Source organism: Chamaea fasciata, unplaced genomic scaffold (assembly GCF_029207755.1).
Source record: "Chamaea fasciata isolate MVZ Bird 193981 ecotype frontalis unplaced genomic scaffold, bChaFas1.0.hap1 SCAF_3, whole genome shotgun sequence".
Lineage (NCBI taxonomy): Eukaryota > Metazoa > Chordata > Aves > Passeriformes > Sylviidae > Chamaea > Chamaea fasciata.
The window spans coordinates 100742511-100763257 of record NW_027094088.1 but is presented as its reverse complement, the minus strand read 5'-3'; the positions used below and the strand labels follow the sequence as shown (position 1 = coordinate 100763257).

The following is a 20747-nucleotide window of genomic DNA, read 5'->3' as shown; positions in this document are numbered from 1 at the left end:
AATCTTTCCTCCTATAAGGTACTTATAAAATAAAAAAAAGTCCTTCTTGACACAGCACCATCTTCAGAGTGTAAAAACATTACTCCTTTATATTCTCAGTTACCAAAATAGAACCAAGGCAGGTCAGCTGCAGCTAGCTTTGTCTCTTGATAAAGAACTGTGAAACATCCTCTTGAGAGTGGGACCATAACTTTCCTGCAAGGCAGGCAAATAGCATCCATACGTCAAATGCCAAGTAGCTGTACGCACATGCCACATACTATAATTAAGCACAAATTCAAGTAACATTTACATACTACAGAGTCCACATGTACCTACCCAAAAAACATGACCACTTCACAAAACGTATACAGGCAGTAATATCAGAACAACTGAGGTACTGGAAACACAAATATTTATGCCAAGAGATTTCAATATCATACAGCAATATAAAAGCAGTAATAAAAACATTTGCCAGTCTAAATCAAATAAAGCTATCTAGAAAGAGAAAAAAAAAAAAAAAAAAAAAAAAAAAAAAAAAAAAAAAAAAAGCTAAATAAAAAGTTATTTAGGGACAGAAATACCTGAACAGAAAAGAAATGTGTTAACTACAGCATGTAACATGTCATCCCAAGTCAACCCGTAATTGAAGTACTGGCTTAATACATCACTACTGTGACATTTTCTTCAATAAATAGAATAAGTCTTGACAATACAAAAGGTGCATATTACTGTGTATGTTTCAAGAGGAATATCTGTAATATAAATGTTCAGCTTATTAATACCCTCTTATTTCTTAGTCTGGAGATAAGCAAAAATGAAAACCAAACAATTCTTTTCCCAAGTTTAAAGGAATTCAAAGAAAAAACCCACAATACTCTTCCTCAATAATAAAGAGCCCTCTATTTACACATGGGCTAGTCAGTAAAGAAGAGATTGGTTCTCAGATGAAGACACCGTTAAGGGCTTTCTGCCCTCTCTAGTCATATACGTGCAGCATGGCAGATATGGAAGCCAGTATCTCGTATCTTTAAAAAAAAAATCATACAGTTTTCTTCTTTTCTTTTTTTCTCCCCTATTATAGCAGTAATGCATCTGGAAGTTCGAGTTATAATAGCTTCCTGCAACAAACCATTTGACACAAAACAGAACAGCCTGTTAAATGACAGTTACTTCCCCTTAAGGGAACAAAGCACTAAAATGTCATTTCCTGACAAGAATATTAAGTAGTTTATTTAGAAGAAATGACTTGAAAATAGCTATCAAGAGACATGAACTGAAATTTTGCTTGTTTTTAGCACCCACTTTTCATGTCCGTGTTTGTGCACCTAATTTTTTTCTTGTATTAATCCCATTAATTATTAGACATCTGATTAAAAAAGTTAGCCAATTGTATTTTCCCTGAATAATGGCTGAAGTTAAATATCTAACAGTGCGATGCCAAGATGTGAGCTGAGGCAAAAACGTTCCTATTTGTTGTGAGTTACCACTGTTTTTAATGGAACAGAAACAGGAGTGATACAGCTGCACCAGAATTGGCATGTGCAGTCTCCTTGGCTCCAAAAAGGTGAGAAGCTACAATTGCTCCATGCTGCCTTTTCTCCTCCAAATCAATCTAACCTGATAGCAAGCCCCACCCCCCCCCCCCCCCAATCTGTCCCCATGCTACATTTGTTATATTAGCTCCTTGTGGAGGTTCCTTCTCAATCCGAGGACCTCTGAGTGTCTTTTGCTACCAAGCTAGGCTGATGCAGGATGTGATTGAACGCGGTCAGGAAGGGCTCCTTCATGTGTCCATCTCCAGGTTGTGTACCTTCTGAACACCAGTCTTTGTGCTCAGTTAAAGAATGGGTCCAAGTCTTCTTCCATGTTGACATCAGGCACCAGCTGATCTGATACTTCCTTAGCACCATATCCTGAATTCGATACATTAAAATCTGTAGAAAACCATGGATGGTCCAGAATTTCCTGTGAAGTCAGCCTTTCTGATGGCTCTCGACGCAGTATGCTACGTATGAGGCATTTTGCCTTAGGGGATAGAGTTTCTGGAATGTTAAACTGCCCTCGACGGATCTTGCTGAAGAGGGAACTAGGCTCAATGTCATGGAAAGGATAGCGTCCAACTAGCATGGTATAAAGCATGACACCTAGACTCCATACGTCCGCTGCTTTGCCAGAGTAGCTGCCATTTGTGTTCAAGATCTCTGGACTCACATAGGCTGGGCATCCATGCTTATCGGAAAGAGAGTCATCATTTCCTCTCAAAATATAAGCATCTTCTAGGCTTTCCAATTTCACTCTAGTCCTGCAGGAGGGAAAAAAAGAAACAAAACACTATCAAGGTAAGCAAACATCAAACACAAATTCTGGCTGTTGCAATTACATGGTTACAATAGTCATAACTCTACAAAATTTGACAACTGCAGATGTGCATCAGTTTAAAATCCCACTCACAGCAGTTGTTACAGATAAATTGATATTGTCTCTTCCATACTGGTTAGAGATATTAGAGATATATAGGGAATACTGCCACACATATAGCTACAAGACTTCCAATACAGTCATGCCCAGTAAGATCACTACTGAGTTTTTCTCTTAAAAAGAGAAAAGGAACAGCCATATTCATGCTTTTGGTTAATTTTACATAGACATGATTTCCAAAAGGGGATATAAACCTCAGGACTTTTTCTGAGCTGGATGCACTCTAACCTACCCATTTGGGATTCATACCCAAATACAAACTCAGTCCTGACTACACAAGGTTATTTTGGCACCTTCATGCTGGCAAAGCCACTCTGTACACCTGTAATTCCACAAGGTTTAACAGTAATAAAATGGTCACTGACCCTAAGTGATCCCTCTGACCAACCAACATTTTCCTTTACCCTAGCAATTCTAAGAGAAATTAAGAATGAACACTTTTAACAGATTTCAGTCTTCCCAAATAGACTTTTGGGCAAAGGGAGATCAGGTGAGCTGAAGGCCAAGATTAACAGCAAGCTTATCTACCCAGCTGAGCCAGAGGAGCTCCTCACACTGGAATGAACAGAAAAGCTGGCAAAGGACTTGCAGAGATGACAGGGATGCCTTATCTAGATAGCAAACTCCTGCTGTCTGCAAAGCACTGTGAACTTGTCATTGTGCTGCAGTAATTATCTCTGCAAGAGAAATTTTCTCCCCGTATGGATATCACACAGGAGCAGAAAAAAAGATGCAGAGCTGCTTGTCATAGCACTAAATGAACATAACCTTTCTTTCCTTTCTCACTGCTAGGCTTTGTATCTATATTTAAAAATCTGTCCCTGTTGGAGGCATCCAAAGGATTACCAAGTATCCTTTAGACTACTTCCCAGCAAAGGATGGTTTTGAGAACAGAGTTGCCACAAGCCAAGAGGGCTTGTCCAGTGCCTACCTAGCAGTAGTGCAGATTTTCCTTTCAACAATTTGGGGTCATAACTCAACTTTGGGTATTACTGCCCTCATCCCTCAACCTCACAGGTCTGTTACAATCACTCTTAGCCCTGTGTCATGGCCCTGTTCCCATACCACAGACATCCATACACAGGGACTGAACTTCATCCCAGAAGGTGAAACTTGCATCTCTTGACTAAAGCATGTAATTTAAACAGGCATTAAAATAGACAAGGAGAAGCTTGTTTCTTAAATATTTACTTGAAGACAACATTGACTGAGCTTGAGCTGCGAAAGACATCTGGGCCAGCTTTGGCTTAGACTCAGTTCCAGGGCAGCTCAGTCCTATCTTTTTTGAACCAACAGAAGAGCATTTTACTCCATGGAGTACTCCAGAGGCAACTGTGCCATAAACCTTCATGACACTTGGACCTTTTCAACAGCTAAATACGTTTACTAGCAGAGGTGAAAGCCCCTCTGGCAACATGCCCCAAATGAGGAAGTCATAAATACAGAATTCCAAATACCTGGCTCCCAAGCACAGCTTGTCAGAGCAGCTCCTTCTCTCCTGAAACAGGCCAGTGTTTGCTCCTCCCGTTCAGTGCTGATGGGCTTTGCTCAACACACCTGCTTCCTCATTAATTACCACTGCCATCCTAACACTACTTCTGGCCATGGACAACCTCCTCACTAGCACTCAGACAATACAGCAGCAATGCGCCACACAGGAAGTGGGCTGCAAGGAAAAACCTAACTACAATTACCAAGACCACAGAAATTTCCCTCAGTACACAAAGCAAAGGGTCCACAACAGGACAGTGACTTGAGGAGAGTCCTTTCGCAGCGCTCAACTTTGGCACATTCCTGCACCTGCACAGCGTAGGAAGAGAAGCAAAGAGAAACGCCCAGAGGAAAAAAAACATGCCAAAGAGGGCAGAGAACAGAGAAGAGGAAATGAAAGGGAAGGCAGGGACATGAGTTGTGGTTCCATTTGCATTGCCCACCTCAGTTTTTCCACAGAAAAGCATGTGTAGCAATAAAACACTGGGGCCAGATACTCAAACATGCATTAAGTCACTCAACTGCCAGACAGGAAAGCATCGACTCCCTCCTGCTAACTAACAGCAGCAGAACACACACACAGGGAGTGGGGCAGAGCAGGCTATTTATAAACAGCTTCTAGGAGGGAGTTCACCCCCACACACACACTCGCCTGCCATCCCAGTGTCAACAACACAGGGAAATGTTGTTTACTTTCCTATCCTATTTTACATTTCTGGGACTTGCAAAAGACTTTAGAAAAACAGTTCAATAAGAAGCTTTTATATTACATAAAATTATTGGAATTCCCTAATCTCTCATTTCCTACAACAGACACAGTACAAAACCAGAGAACAGACTGCAAGGTGTGTCAAAATTTCGTATTTTTTTCCAAGAGAAGAAATAATTTCTTGATAATAAAACAGGAGCAGCACACAAAAGCCATATCCCCATCTTGCTTTCCTTGCAAGTTGCTGCAGCCTCCACACCAAAGAATGGGTTTTGTTTAAGCAAGCAAATGGAACAACAGCTGGCCCTTATCTGCCTGCTCCTCTGTAAGCTGTGGGCAAATGAAAACACTCAGCCCGGGTTTTTCATCCTGCTGAGCTGACAGGCTTTGAGGAAACAAAAGGTCCCAAATTAAACAGAAACACAACCTTCAGTCCTCTTCCTCCTGGTCAGCCCCCAAACCCTCAGCCAGACACTCCCTTGTGCGCAAGGTGCAAGTGGTGAAATGGCTCCTCTTCGAACAGGCAGTGCTCTGGCAGCACTGGCAGACTGCAGGGCCTGCATCCCCTGAGCACACATTGTCACCTGCACAGCCTCAGTATGGCTTTCTCCTCTCCCAGTTACACCCCAGCACAACTCGGGTGTTCCTGGTTTCATTTGTAAAGTCTTTGCAGTAGATGACAACACAGGTTTTCCATCTGTGCAGGAGGACAGGAAGGGCTGTCTGACTCGACACAGCTGGCAACAGAAAGAGCTCACAGGGTTGTTCTGCCAGCACCCCTCACCACCAGCCAGGACTGGGGCTGGGCAGACCCACTGCAGCCCATTTTCAGTGGCAGATGATTTCACCCACCTCAGCCTCCCAGACGGCACGCAGTCTGTGCAGAGCTACCACTGGGTACTGCGCAGGTGTACGCAGCAACCCTCACTCCCCTTTTAACAGTCATTTCACGTCTTTTCAGGCAATCAAAAACAAGCAGCCTGGCTCAGAAGCTGCTATTTCCCAGTGCACAGCACCTCAGCTCTGAGAGATACAGCTTCCAGCTCTGCTGGTCTTCCCTCATTCTGCATTTCAAGTATTGGCTGAAAGAGCTCCGTTTTCTGCAATCCATTGAGGGTTTTGGGTTTGGTTTTTGAGGGTTATTTTGGGAGGGGACAGCAGGCAGTGAGTATGAAGCGGAATGGGTAAAAGGGGAGTCAAAGTCTAAATACAGATAAATGCAGAGATATGCTGAATGAGAAGCAATCTCTCCCCCACACGCCTCTCTCAGAAAGCACTAAAATCAAAAACCCAGGAAAAGGAATAAAAGCCAACAACAACAAACAGACCCTGAAAACTGCAAGTCGATTATGAGAATACAGAACATCGACAGAAAAGGGTGGGGAGTGTATACAACTGCAGGTTAACTGGACAACCCAAAATCTGACATTTGTTAAAGGACAGAAAAAATCGAACATGAAGGTGTGACATCACAATCAACTTTGAAGTGCCTCCCAAAACAGAGAAGAAAAAGGACAAACAAAAATGGTTCTATAAAAACTTCTCATTCTCTAAATAATAACTCGCATCAGTCAACTAAAGATCCCCACAAGAGAAAAAAGTTCTCCAAAAGCATCAGCATTTGAGATGACAAACAGTTGCAACAAAACAAATCCCCGAAGTTCAAATGTAAGCTACTGCCACAGCCAGATGAGAATCACTTTGTACACATACTGTAGGGCAACAAAAACTTTTGACAACGCTTACGTATTTGCAATACATAATTTCAAGTTTTAATGCAGACCCCGAATAAGCACTTGGAAAAAGAGCGTTACGCATCTATCAGATCATTGATAAAACACTGCATTAGTTTAATGCATTAAAAAAAATACAATCCTGAATCATGGCTATTTAAAAAGAGGAAGCTATTCTGCCTATGAATGCTTTCCCATTACTGGTGAATGAAACCACAGAAGTGCAATCAGAGGGCAGCAGCAGCACTCGGACGGGAAATGCGTCTTTGTCCCCATAGAAACCGTCAGGGAAACCCATGAAAAACAATACCACTCTGAGTTTCTTATCAATATGCCATTCATTACTTGACTGCATTCAGACTTTGCTCCAGTAATGTAGCAAGACATAATCAATTAAACGTCTTCCAGAAGATTCTCCAATGCAACCTTCTGAGTTAGCACTCACCTCTGCCTTTGTTGCACATTCCATACTTTTTTCCAACAGATTCATATTATTCTTCCCTGTAGAGCTTTGGGACTACCAGCAAATTGCTATCCTGCCTTTTGACACTCAAACCAGGCTGTAAGAATCCAACATTTACACTTGCTCTCCAAACGCAAACAATTTCCATACCAAAATCAGTGGAATTATTCAGAGGGCTCTAAGCTGATAAGGCAGGAGAAAAAAAAATCTTTAACATTTAAAGCAGAGATAACAAATGATAGCCTGTGTGTTTCAGAAGAAAATATCCTCACCGCAGTGAATAAGCAGTCAGTAGCAAAGGAGCCTGCACCTGAATCAATGAAAGCAGTTGCCTCTAGTCTGTCCCCATCTGTATTCCCATTTTGGGAAGACCAGACCCACAACTTTTGCACAGCAAAACTCCCCATATGACAGCCAAATCATCTGCTTTGGGAAGAGACTGAAGGAACCATCCAGCTACAGACACTCCAAATACACCATCCAATTGTTACTTAGGCTGGGTCAAATTAGAAGATCCAGATTTACAGGATCTATGCAGCAGACTCCAGAGATCAGGAAATAAACATCATTGCCATCTGAATTGCCATTTTTTAATACAATTGCGGGTAATTATAAAATGGCAATTTCTAAAGGTGCTTCACAATATTCCTCCAACAGTAAAAACTAAAAGCACCCAAGCAACGTCTCATATTTCAATATTACTCTGACTGAGGCGAGGAAAGCCTTTCCCTAGGTAGAGGCATTCAAGCCATTGACTGCCTAGTGGACCAGGGATTGCTCCTAGGTGGCCAGTAATTTACAGGTCATTTAATCGAGGTCAGTTGCTCACGCCCCATCATAAAGATGAGAAGAGCATGCGTGGCTCACAAGGAGGCGCAAAAAAAAAAAAAAAAAAAGCTCAACATTGGAAGCAGAAATCTTTATATTTTTTTACTAAGGGAATCTCTCCTAAATGATGCAGAAGTGGGCTGCCATCAGGGAGCCAGTGAGACAGGGAAGGCGGTAACGAAACCGCGGGCAGATGATTTGCAGCTTTGGTGCAAAGACTCATTCTGAACTCACAACTACCCATTCTCCTTGGGGACAGAGAGGCACACAGGAGCAGGGGGAAAGGTTAAATCCTGCTCCTTTCACCAGCAGATCCCTATCCAGTTTCTAACAGCACAGAGCATGGGTGTTCACCACAGAATATCATACACAACTTCAGGGAAGAAAAAAAACAAACTCTGCACAAAGGCTGTTAGATAAGTCTCTTGCATAATGAAACAGGCTCAAGGATACGTTTCAAAAGACAACTGGGACTTGCAGGCAGCACAGGTTTACAGGATGAACCTTGTTCCTAAGGGAAGATTCCTACACTGGTACTTCCGCACAATAAGGAAGCCTCTAAAAATTGCATCTCCCCCACCCTTCCTCTGCAGGGATGCTAACAGCACAATCAGCCCTGCCTGCAACCCCGACATGCAGTAACCAGCAACTTAAGAGCTTTTAACTTGTTTTAAGCTAGTCTGGGGTTTTGTCCTACAGAACTCCACTTAAAAATGGTCAGACTCACCTCCAGAAAGGGGTGGTGCCCCAAAGACCTCAGCTTTGTAACAGTCAAACAGGATTGCTGGGAACAGCCTGTCCTGTATGCCATATACTTCATCTTTTCCATGCCCTTATTGCCTAAGGACAAAACAGGTTCCCCAGAGAGTTGGTAGGTAGTGATGCATGTGTTGGGATGCAAGGCTGTGAAATCCCGTGCAGACCCATCCACAGAGGAGCTCAGTTACAATACTCTGAGTAGTCCATTTCTTGATAAGAATCTGGCTCAGGGCACCTACTTCACCACCTCACTTTTATCTTGTTACATCACACTGAAGATCAGAGTTTTAAAAGGCTGTGCTGTCAACCATATGCTGTGCTCCCCATCTTTTCTAGGTCTTCTGATACAATGCATGATGAAGGGAAAGAAGACCACAATTTTATTTTTTTAACATAATTGCATGTTGTGAAAACAGCTCTGCACTTTCTGAGCCAAGAATGGGTACTCAACATCTCTAAGACAAAGCCATGACATCATTTCACAACCTTCCTGAAAACCTTTTGCTAAAATGTCTGGAATCCTGTCTCCATGCAAGACACATCTATTAGAAAAGTAGGTGCTCAACACTGAGTATGTCCCAGGTTGGCTCCTTTCCTCTGCCTCCCAAGCCTGAAGTGATCTCCCAGCGTGATAATAAGGACAACTAGAAGAGAAGGCAGCAGAATTTCATTCTGACAATCAACTGTGGCTCCAGCTAGCTAGGCTTCTGCCTCCCTTTCTCACCCCCAGCACAGACATCCACAGATACCCGCAGTCTTCACTCATAATTCAACATGGACCATTTTACAGCAAGTCTATGGATGGAGGTTTTCAAGTCTCTGAAAAGACCAGCTGTTGAACTGAATTTGAGATGTCCTAAAACACATCTATCTACTCCCAGGGACTACAAAGCACCTTTCGTCACAGAGATCAACCCCACGATGGGCATCTCAGGAGAGGCACCACCCATGACTGGCGTGACCGCCAACACATACCACAGAGTCCTGCCTGAACAAGGAGAGTGAAGGAGACAAGGCCCTGCTATGAACCACAGACAGTCCGGGGGTAAAACCTCCTGCAAACTCCAGCGCTGGGTACAACAGCAAAGGCTCTTGACAGTCACGGTCTCACTGAAAGGCCTTGAAGTGACTCAAGGTCCATTTGAGTTCCCATCATATCCCAGGGCCAGACAGCAGCCAAATCTTCCCTAGCTTTTGCATGAATTTATAACCTTTGGCACAACTAACCTGTTTGACTATCTACACCCTCAGGGGGAGATTAATGCACTTAACAGGGCAGGTGTGATGTTCACCACCTGCAGACAAGCTCCCTCTTCCCTTCCACTGGGAAGGGCACCAAACACCCAAAAAATTCAGTGTTGCTCCCAGGAACATGATGAGAGCACAGAGACTTAGTAACCAAACCACATAAAGGCAAGGGCATGAACTCTCCTGTGAAAAACAGTTGTGTAACCACTTCATCTTCTACCCTAAGCCCCACAGCAGATTTGCTGTCCATTAAGAAATTCGCCTTCCTCCCATATTCTAAGGACAATAATTTCTGGCTTGAAATCTGACCTGTGGTTCTCCACTATTGAAGAACTTCTGCTCTTTGATCCTGTGGCCCCATTCAGGGTTAGTACAAAGTGCTTAAACTACAAAACAGATGAAGACTGTTTTTATTTCTAAATCTTTGAGTATTTTAAGAGCACTCCCACTTAGTTTGATTGTCTTCCACTTTAGGACTCTCTTCCTAGGACTTAGGGAAAGCATTAACTTACATGTCCTCTATGGAATTGTAACGGTAACAGCAAATTCTAACACATTGATAAAAAAGCTGCTGACCACATTACAACCTGACAAATGCTGGGGAGAAAAGCTTACTACTAACTATAAGAAAATGAAAGGTCTACATGCAAAAAGGCTGGTATATGCATTTGTATTTTTTGTGGGATCAGGTTTGTATCATGAGGATTGCAAACAACCTAACTAGGTCATGTTAAAGCATCATCCACTCAAAGATGAGAAATTAAAGAGGAAAAATATTCTAAGAGCACCAAGTAAATATGTTAACACAGGCTTTCTAAATTAGTGTATTGTACTGGCTGCATTCCCCTGGCATAAAGCAAGAAGTGTCAAATCCTGTTTATTTTTATTGAATCCCACCTGCCTCATATTTACTCTAAGAACAGAGGAAAATTACAATATCTAAATACCAAAATTATTTTAATTTTCCCTTCAACAAGTATGATGAATGTACAAGGTCTTTAAGCTTCAAATATTACGACAGCTAATATTTTAATATAATTAAAGGCTTAAAAACACACTAAAGAAATTTATAATTCCCTGACAGCAGAAATGTTCTTGTATTAAGCAAACCATTGAAACAACCAACACAGAAATGCTTCATTTAATTCTGAGATCTTTCAGATGGCTCTTTCTCAAAGCATCTGCTATGTATCAGACTGATGAACTGCTTTAATAGCTATATACTGTGTATAGCACTATTTTTAGCACAACCCAAAAAAACCTGCTTGTTCTACAACATCATTATGGGACACCAGCTAGGAGAAGGGCACGGTTGCTCTGCCCAAGGGCCTACTGTGAGGACAGGCTGCACAGAAAAAAAGGTAAATACCATGCCATGAACACAGATAAAATACCCAAATGCAAAAGCCTCACAACATCAACACCAACCTGGCTTAACACCCGGGACAAAAAATATTTAACAACATGGATGGAAGGAGAAAACATACAAGTTTTATCATAGGTCATCCACTGTTTTGGATTCAAGTTTCATTCTGAAGTGTAAGGACACAGTTTTTCAAGTGTTCAAGTATCTTAGAGGTACTTTAGAAAGACTGTTGAGACTCAGCATGGCAAGTCAGTGTTGTTTTCCATATTTTCAGTGTTCTGGAAGCCACTGCACTCATTTAATAGATGTGCTGCTGCTTGCTAACCCAGTCTTACAAAACATTTCCAGCCATGCTGTAATGTCTTAGAACTTCTGCTTCATAAAAATCAGCTGCAGGTTTATAGAGTTTAACTCTGAAATTTCGATACTACAAGACTGGCTATTTCACCTATAGTTTACAAAGGGATCCACAGACACACCATCCCCTAAAAACCACAACTGCACTACCTTTAATGAAAAACAAAAAACCCATGTAGCAACACCACACATAATTTTTATGGAATGCAACTCACTCTATCTTCATACTTCCTACAGTTCAGGATATAAAGAAACCAGAAATTACCTTGAAACACAGACAAATTTGTTTCTGTTTGTTTCCACAGTGGAATTCTGAGTTTCATTTTAAGTGCTGATGGACTTACACACATGCCATAGTGTAAGACATTATCAGAGTCTGTAATGGATTTCGCGCGTTAAGAGAACACCTCTACGATTAGGACCCCTACAAAATGCTCAGTGCTATCAGCCTACAACAATACTTTATTCCATGTTCTTAGCTCCCAGTTCATTAGAAACATCCCAAGGCACTGTGATTTGCAACAACCAAATAACACACATTTTTAATGGGGACATCAAGTTGAAGCAAAGAGCACTTGTGGTGCTGCTAGATCAGGAGCCCAAATCGTTGCAAATTCCAGCTATAGTTTAGATAATGGGAATGGGGTAGAAAAGAGTTTCAACACTGTATTCATCCACTTGCAAAACTTCAGGAGCTCTGTTTTTCTACTGAACTACCAGGATCTCATTACGATCAATGAAAGAAGATGTACTAAGAAATGCTTTAAAATTGATTTTCTTTTTTAAACAAATGGAACTACTTCCATATAACCTCCATACTCCCTCTGGCTCCTCCATTCTGGCAGCTCTCAGCTAACAGCAGACAAGCATCTTACTAAAAAAAAAATTAAAAGCACCACGTTTTCCATTCATGCATTGCCTGGATTTCCCATCTTTTCTTCTACCAAAATAAAAGCCATGAGAGTCTTCAAGAAGAAGAAGTTCCAAAGCGGTAGGTACTTAAAATGAACTGCAGAAAAACAGCCTTGAAGAAATAGGAGAAGAACTACTAGGAAAGAGCTCCACTGAAAAGCAGGCGATGCACAGCAGTGGAGCTCACACACACTTCTCAAAACATCAGTTTTATCTCTTCTCTCCCTTTTTTGGTTCATTACGAGCACCAGAGAGCAAGGGATGGTAGAGCACCCATCTGCCAGGCACTGCTGCTGACAGCAGGTCCTCAGGACTGCTCAGCACACAGGCATCCCCAGCAGCAGCCTCAGACACACAGGAGCTTGGAAGGGTGCAAGCAACACACCAACACCTCTGTGAACTCAGGAGGACCAGGAAGATTTTTCATCTCTAAATATAGCAGCAGATTGAAAGTGATGACTGATTACAGTATGATGATCAGAGGATGTGAAAAAAGGCAGTCACTGCTGTTTGGTTCTATTTCTATCTCACATTATTTCATCTCTGTTTATTTAGCAGAGAAAGGATTACAGTACCTTCCTACTTACAAACCAACACTACATCCAGAAGAAAACCGCATTATGATTATCTTAAAAATAACCAGCAAGTCCTATTTGACCTTTAAAGTGAATTATTGTATAATTAGAAAACAATGCTTAAAACTGAGTAACAGCGTCATTTTATAGACAAGAGCTAAGTTAAAAAACATTCATAAAAGCCAACACTGCTATTACAGTACACACCACTTTTCTTGGGTGGCTGAAGCATTTGGCCCTGTGCCTCCTATGTTGCATTCAGTTCCTAGTAAGCAGCAGGGTAGGAGTTCAACAGCATTCAGCACAGGCCTACGTTTGCTCCCACTGCACTGCTCTGAGCTCGTGCTGCCTTCCATTGGAGAAGCTCTTCCAAGTTCTGCTCTTCATGCAAAACCACACACATTTACATATATCCCCGGGAAAAAAAAATCCACTTTAACATTAGGACGTTATCAGCTACAACAGAGAACAATCCCTCTCTCAACTATTTTGCACAAGTTTCCTTCTTATCTGCATCAGTGGTGCTTAATTATTAAACTGGGAGTAAAAGTTGTGGAAGTGCAGCTTATTTTTCTCTATGAATGGACATTAAGCTCTTTTAATTTTAGGCTTTTTTATTTGAAAAAGATAACAAGGCAATTGGACTTTTGGGATGCAATAGAAAAATACCTTGCAGACAATCATCTGAACTGAATTAAGAAGTGAAAATATATATTATTTTTCAGTCTGTAAATAGATTAAAAGGAAAACCCTATTTTGCAAAACTCAGCCTGCATTTAAAATTTAAGTAGAGAATATTTGAACAGGATCGATAGTCATCTTTATGATGTCATTTTTATTTTAAGACCAGGAACTTTTCTTTCCTGAATGAATTGTGTACTAGTTTGTTTTTTTTTTAATTTTTAGATGACTAACTTCCTGAGTCTGTGGAGAACTTAGAGAAGAATTCGACTGTTGCTTGTAATTCCCCCAAACAGAATTGATATGCACTGGTTATTTTAAACAAAGCTCTCCAGAATATCCATTTCACTCCTCAGCAGTTTGAACAAATTTTCAGACAATTTTTAGCATTTAATTAAAAGCGCAAAACATCTCCCCATCTTCTACTAAGACAGGAAGAAGGACAAAGGCAGGCTCTCCTCCCGTTTAGATGTTTGGGGTTCTTTTCAATGGTCATCTTCCAATTTAATCACTCTGTGAAAGCCTGACATTATTCTGACAGTATTTATTGCTCACTGCACATTTACCTGATGTGGAAGTCGCAAATAAATTTATCACGGAAGACAAAGAAGACTGGTAAACACAAGGAAAGAGAGGAGATTTCCACAGGTACAATAGTACAGCTATTGCTCCACATCAGAAACAGCACTTCAACAATATACCCAGAGCATCCAGTGCTATTTCTTCCCCTGTATGCCCATTCTCTTTACCAAAATCATTTACACAGGAGGGTGTATAGGGAGGAGATATTATTTAAAAAAAAACAAGAACAGTAGTTCCTAAGTACAGGAGCTGATACTACAAACAAGCACCCCCGGTGCAAGGCAGTTTTAGTTTTCGTACAATTAGTGACCACATAATAGTCTTACAAGCAGCCTCCACACCCTCCCAGCATAGAAAACAAGATGTCTTCAGAACAGTCCTACAGAAAACACTTGACTGTTCTTCCTCTTTATACCTCCTCACTGGAATGAGCCATTTCAGTCCCTAGTCCTCTTTAACATATACCAGGTCCTCTTTTAACCGCCAGCACTTTATGATAGTGCAGCTCTTACACCAGACATCCTTTCACAGCTTTCCTGCAAGAGATGTCTACCCATTAGGAATGAGGAAACTCCTCTAGGTGGAGAGGCAGAGGCCATGCACATGCAAACAGCGCTCTGTACTTGCTTTACTCCAAAACCTAAGCCAGAAGGTAAAATGGCACATCCATCCCATGCTCAAGTTGCAGAGGAAAATAAAGTGTACTACAAACAAAGGGTACAATGGCCTGCAACTCCAACTATCTGACCTCAGGTACTCCCAGCCGTAAAGTAAGGGAGACTCTTACCTTTCTTCATCCTTGAAAATAAACTTTCGCAGCTTGAGATCTCGCAGTACCAGTCCACCATCGTGGCAGTGTGCAACAGCGGAAGCTATTTGATAGAAGAGTTTGGCTGCCTCCTCTTCTTTAAGCTTCTTGCAGGTACGAACAAACGAGTGCATGTCCCCATAGCTCCTTTCAAAGAACACGTACGCTTTTGTCTCCCCAAGAATTATTTCAGTAATTTGGTTGATATTTTTATGTGCAGGCAGACAAAAACATGGTGCTAATAACTCCTGGTAGCAGCCAATATCAAACACCTGCAGGAACAATGAGAGTAAAGCCAAGGTTAGTGAGCTGAAGGACAGTGAAGTCATGGTACATCTGATTCTGCTAACAAAACCATCTCTTAATACAATTTATGTCACTGCTGAAAGCTGCACCAATGTAAACAGGATGTCACAAACTCATGGCACTGAGGACAAGACAAAGCAGACTGTACAAACCCACGCAGAGACACACGTAACCTTGACAGGAAAGGCTAGTCTTCAAAACTGGTAGCAAGCACAGTTACATTAGCTAACACCTGATCAAATCCAGAATGCAATCTAAATTAAGATGTGAAGACCACTGATGTATGTAAGGGCATTACTCAGAAGGAAGTGTGTTTCTTTTCTATTTTCCATCCAAATAAACCCATAAAAAAATACAGCCAGTAGCTTTGCATTGAGAGAAGCTGTCACATTAAATCCACCCTGATACACATGCCTGCCTGTTTTGATTCTATTAACCCATTAAAGTCTTAAAGATTTTCAAGCTTAAAGTATCATCTATTGCTATTCCTATTTACTTCCTGCCTTTCTTTCATCTCTGAAAAACAGCAAAGTCACTTTCACTTTCCAAGTCTCAGTTCCACAATGGCTGTTTATAAGATCAGAAGGACAACCCGGGAAATAGCTCTGCCTGTTGGAGCACAGACAAACACCCTTCAAAAGGCAAAGACAAAACCACCCTGAACTCTCTGCATTTCAATCAAGTGCTCCATTAAAAGCAAAGTGTCCCTTTACTACTAAGTATGTTATCACTGATCTTATGAATGAGCTGTAAGAATTAAAAAAGCTGCTGGGAAACCCAAATATAAAAAGTTACTATAATCTAGTGATGACGAATGAATCAGTATTTGAGTCAATTGAGAAAAGACCACATTACAAGAAAATGAAAGACTTCATTGAGAATAACAGAAGTCAGTGTGCTAAAAGAGACTATGAGGAAAGTACTGATGGGAGGGATTTTTATTTTTAATTATACCTGCTGCAGAGGACTGCAAAGCAAGTATTCACATTTCCACCAGCATAAAAACTTGATTAATATGTAACCTACTCGTGAGTGTTTTCTTACTTTGGTAAAAAAGAATTTAAGGTAGTCATGTGTCCTTTGAATGAAATATAAATACGAAGAACCTGTCCAGTTCTCTAACCACTGTTTTAAACTGCAATTGTTTTTCTCCTTTCTGTATTTGTGTTCCAATAGTGGGTATATTTGTACCCTCTCTGAGAAGCAGGTAACTCACTGCTTTCTCTAAAGCTTTAAAAACCTTTTAAAATTGAGTGAGAAAGATGTACTTTGATTCAATCAAAATTTACCTGAGGCTTCAAATTTAATGCTTCAGAGCACAATCCTAATAAATTCCTTCCACAGAAGAGGACCCAAATCCCAAGAAACTGGGACACCCCCTCCTCACGGACCTCCTTTTCCGCTCACCTGCACTGCCTTACTCCAGCACAGGGAAAAACAACCTTAAAGGCAGACAGCCAAACAGACCCAGCGCATTTTACGGGGGGAGGATTAGCACCGAGGCATTCTGGTGACATGGTGCACCAGGGAAGCAGAACCAGGGCAGGGAGGGGGTGTTGCTAAAATCCCTGGTGTGCAATTCATTCCAGAGGGGAATTCATTGACATTTGGATCTCAAAACTCTACAATGTAAGTACTACATTGTAAGTGAATGGCTCTTCTACAAAGCAGCTGCTATAAGATAAAATTTAAGCAGGAATATTCATGTAGCTCAAACCCTCATGTGAAAAAACGTCTTTCCAGAATTCTCTCCTAAACCAGATTATCATAATGTAAATTAGTTACATTTTGTGGTTCTCAGACTATGTTAAATAAGTAGTTCTGGATACGTACCAGTACTATGCTTGAAAGGGGGTAGATAGGAAGCACTATCATACTGCTAGAGTATCAAATACCTTCTATAAAGGGCTTCTTTGTATCCCAGCTTTTAAGATCCCTGGCCTCAATTCAGCAAATGTCCAATAAGCTGCAGTTTGATTTAGGTCTCGCTGGGAACTGGAAGTGAGAAGTTACCATTGTTTGGATGCCACAGAGCCTTGAAGCAAATAACGGCATCTGTACAGGCAGTGGGTGCAGCCAAATGAATCTTGAGAATCATCAGTATGTGTCTGTTATCCAGCCCAACGTTTCTGCAAGCAATCTCTAAGAGCATCAGTAAGATACCAGAGAGCACCTCTCTTTGCCGGAAGGCTACTTGACAAATAGTTGTCATGATACTGCAGGCATTTTAAAGCACACATTAAATTAAGCCGAGTTCAGGACTGACAACTGCATACTCACAAACTAGCAATCCAGGCTAAGATCGTATTTTTGGAGCACAGCTAGTAGTGCCTCGCACATATGGAAAAACTGATACTATTCAAATGTCAGGATCAGCTCAAAAACACACAGCTTAAATGGAAGGAAAAAAAAATAACAGCCCAGTCTTTGTGAGTTGCAGTTATACTGTTCATACTGTTATCAAAACAGTGCCTTAATCCTGCAAACGAAACAGGAAACAAAGACGCACATAGCCCCCGCTTTACCACTTGCTATGCAAGTTCACCTAGAATTTCATGCAGAGCAGCAGCTTTGTGAGATCTGTTTATTTCATGAAAAGATGCCAATGTCCTAGAGTGCAGCACTGTACTACTGCATCGAGCTGGGCTTTCATTCTCGAAATTCTCATGTTCTGTTTCAGTTTACTAACAAAGCATCCAGTTCAGCATGCAATATTAGTTCTTTGCAAAGCCATGGGCCTTTTTCCCCCTAATAATCACATGAAGTGCTAGGCTGCCTTAACATCAGCTTTTATAATTCAATCAGTAAGCATATTTAAATTGCCCTCTGAACTCCAATCTTCACAAATAGCAAGGAGGAGCAATTATTTTCACTTCTCTGCTACAGCCTAGTCCATAACTTTTTATGAATCAAGTATGAGAAACTATAAAAGTCAGCAACACTATTATTAATCCCTGGAACACTAGTAAGCTATAATACATCTACTTTTTCATCTAGAAATTTGCCAAATGGCATAAATTCCGTGTTTTGGGAATAATACAAAAACTGCAGCATGTGCTGCAAGGTTGGAATTTGCTACGTAGTTATAAAAACTACTACTGGGTACTGCTTCAGTTTGCTGGACGTAAGTCTGTCTCACTACAGACAGTAAGAATCACAATTTGGGAACAAAGGATAATATTCCCGCAGCTCAAAAAGAGAAAAACACCCCTCCACAGATATAAACGCATGTGGATTTCTTTTTCCCACAGCTCACCTTTTAATAGTAGGAACAAACTGGGAGGAGACAGAGAAAAGCCGGCAGGCTACAAAGAGTGGGATAGCTATTTTGTCTGCACTTCTAAAAACCGTAGGTGTGCAGGTTTTATTCTTGCTCAGTTGGGCAGTGGGGGAGGATGCTGTTTGCAAACAACCTCCACCGTGAGGGAACTCGGGCTGATTAATTAGATGTGGTTCTTCTTTTTTTTTAAATCACTTTTAAGACAAAGCTGATGGCAATCTGCCCCCACCCCCCCGCTTCTCCATCCTCTTCCGTACCCCAACGCACAGAATTGAGGGCAGTAAAAATCGAGGAAGTCAGCAGGTCCCAACACCTTAAAATTAGCTGGGGATTCCCTACTCCATTTTGAAAAGTGAGTGCGGGGAAGATGAGGCTTTCTCCCGGTCTGAACTCACGTTGAGACCTACTTCAAGAACGGCTCTTTCCAGAACAATATCCCTCTGCCAATAGAAGGCAGACCTGGCTCCGGGCCACCGCTATAACGTGGCCATTGTCTGGAGAGAGGGAAAAGTTACAGGATTCAGCTGTAATCCTGTGTCCCTGCCTTTTGTTTCTCCACTGTTCAGTAAATGAGGTACACGGCCGTGCTCGCCCTCCTGCAAGACAGGGGAAACCCAGGCGCGACAGGGGAGAACCCGAGAAGGGGGAGAACAAGGAGAGGCATTACCTTGCAAACCAGCTCCTCGCCGCTGTGCAGATGTACGGCTCGGAAAACGTGGTCTCCCTCGAGAGGCTCCAACAATAAGTATTTCCCGATGCAAGAAACGCAATGCGACAAGTTCGGGGTCTCCGGCGGGCTTGGCGAGCCTAGATTCGGGCTAAAACTCTGGCTTGGCTCGATGGACCGTATGGACGAGAGCTCTTCAAAATCCTGGGTTTTATTCCGCGGTCTCCCATATCGTGCTATCGTGATAGGGGTTGACCTTTGTATGTTCATGAGTATGGAGAAGACCAGCCGAGACGCTGCACCGGAGCCCTGGCGTGGAGAGCGGTCCCTCGCCCGTCCAGCTGCGGCTGCCTTTGTGTGGCGGGGGGGGCGGGAGCGGGAGCGCGGCGGCGGCGGGCGACCAGCCTCAGCGCCGCGTCCTGGGCACAGGGAGAGAGCGCTCAGCCCGCGGCCCTTTGTTCCCGCCGCCGGCCGGGCGCGCAGCGGCGCGGAGCAGCGCGGTGGCGCGGCAGCGGCGCCCGGTGCCGGGGAGCCGAGGAGCGGGCGGCGGCGCGGCCGGGGCTGGGCGGCCGCCGCTCCCGCGGGGCGCGCAGCGCGGGCGGCAACAAAAGATCGGTAACGCGGTGTGCGCAGCGGGACCGTCCTTCCGCTCCCCTACGGCCCGGCAGCGCCGCGCTGCCGCGGCTCGGCTGTAGATGGCGCGGGAGCCTCGCCGCTAGCGCCCGGGGCGCTCCGAAAATGCCCCGCGAAACAGCGAGGGAGCATTTAACTTGGGCCGACAAAGGAGCGGGACCGCGGCGGGAGGCTCGGGGCAGCCGCACCGGCACCACGGGAGCGCGGCGGAGCGCGGAGCAGCGTGCACAGCTCCGCGCTGGCGGAAAGGAACGCGCTGTCGTTGTCGCGACAGAACAAAAAGTGCAACCAGAGAATACAGAGCGCTCCCACGCTCCCCCTGCACAGCGGATTTGTGAGCGGGGGCTCGCTGCCTTCGCCGCGTTTAATGGAGTTCACGCACAAAGAAAAGAAAACCGGCGCGGCGAAAAGGGGCCGAGTTCTTACTGCAGGGGCTGGGAGGGCGATAAGCGAAAGGCCGTAAAGGTCAATCAACTGGAATCGCTTAAAAAAAAAAAAGATGCAGAGAGCAAATTTTGTTTGACGATTATTTTTTTTTTCCCTTGGGGATAGGACATGGGGAGGAGAGGGGTAGTCGCACTGCTCCCCTCCCCCAAGGCACCGTCTCCCCCCGGCGTATCAGTAACTACTTACGTGGCGGGGACGCTGGCTGCCTCCGTGCTCGCTGCCGGCCGCCGCACGCCCGCACGGTGCCCAGCGCGCAGCCCGACTGCCCCGCCGCCGCCGCCCGCCCCGGCCCGGCCCGGCCCGGCCCCGCCCCGGCCGCCCCGCCCCGGCCCGCCCCGCAGCCTCCCCCCGCGCCGGCCGCGCTCGGGGTAAACAAGGTGAGACGTCCTTCCGCAGCCGTGCCGAGCCCAGCCGGGGGGCTCGGGGGCTCGGAGGCGGCCCG

The 20747-nt window shown here is 43.5% G+C and overlaps 1 protein-coding gene across 1 annotated transcript; it reads right to left on the bottom strand.

Moving 5' to 3' along the window:
• Window positions 1-1632: 1632 nt before the first annotated feature.
• On the bottom strand, window positions 1633-20547 carry TRIB2 (tribbles pseudokinase 2). The gene is made up of 4 exons (XM_066179943.1): window positions 20492-20547; window positions 19226-19644; window positions 14952-15244; window positions 1633-2284 (listed from the first exon to the last, which is right to left on the bottom strand). The coding sequence occupies exons 2-4, from the start codon at window positions 19493-19495 to the stop codon at window positions 1816-1818; spliced, it is 1032 nt and encodes a 343-aa protein (XP_066036040.1). The 5' UTR covers window positions 19496-19644; window positions 20492-20547; the 3' UTR covers window positions 1633-1815.
• Window positions 20548-20747: the final 200 nt, after the last annotated feature.

What these genes read in the sequence shown, in the direction of transcription:
- TRIB2 (XM_066179943.1), bottom strand. Translation starts at nt 19,495, where the DNA reads ATGAACATACAAAGGTCAACCCCTATCACGATAGCACGATATGGGAGA. An exon ending in GCGAGGAGCTGGTTTGCAAG is followed by an intron (nt 15,245 to 19,225) that starts GTAATGCCTCTC and finishes TTGTTCCTGCAG; the next exon opens with GTGTTTGATATTGGCTGCTA. An exon ending in ATTTTCAAGGATGAAGAAAG is followed by an intron (nt 2,285 to 14,951) that starts GTAAGAGTCTCC and finishes TCCCTCCTGCAG; the next exon opens with GACTAGAGTGAAATTGGAAA.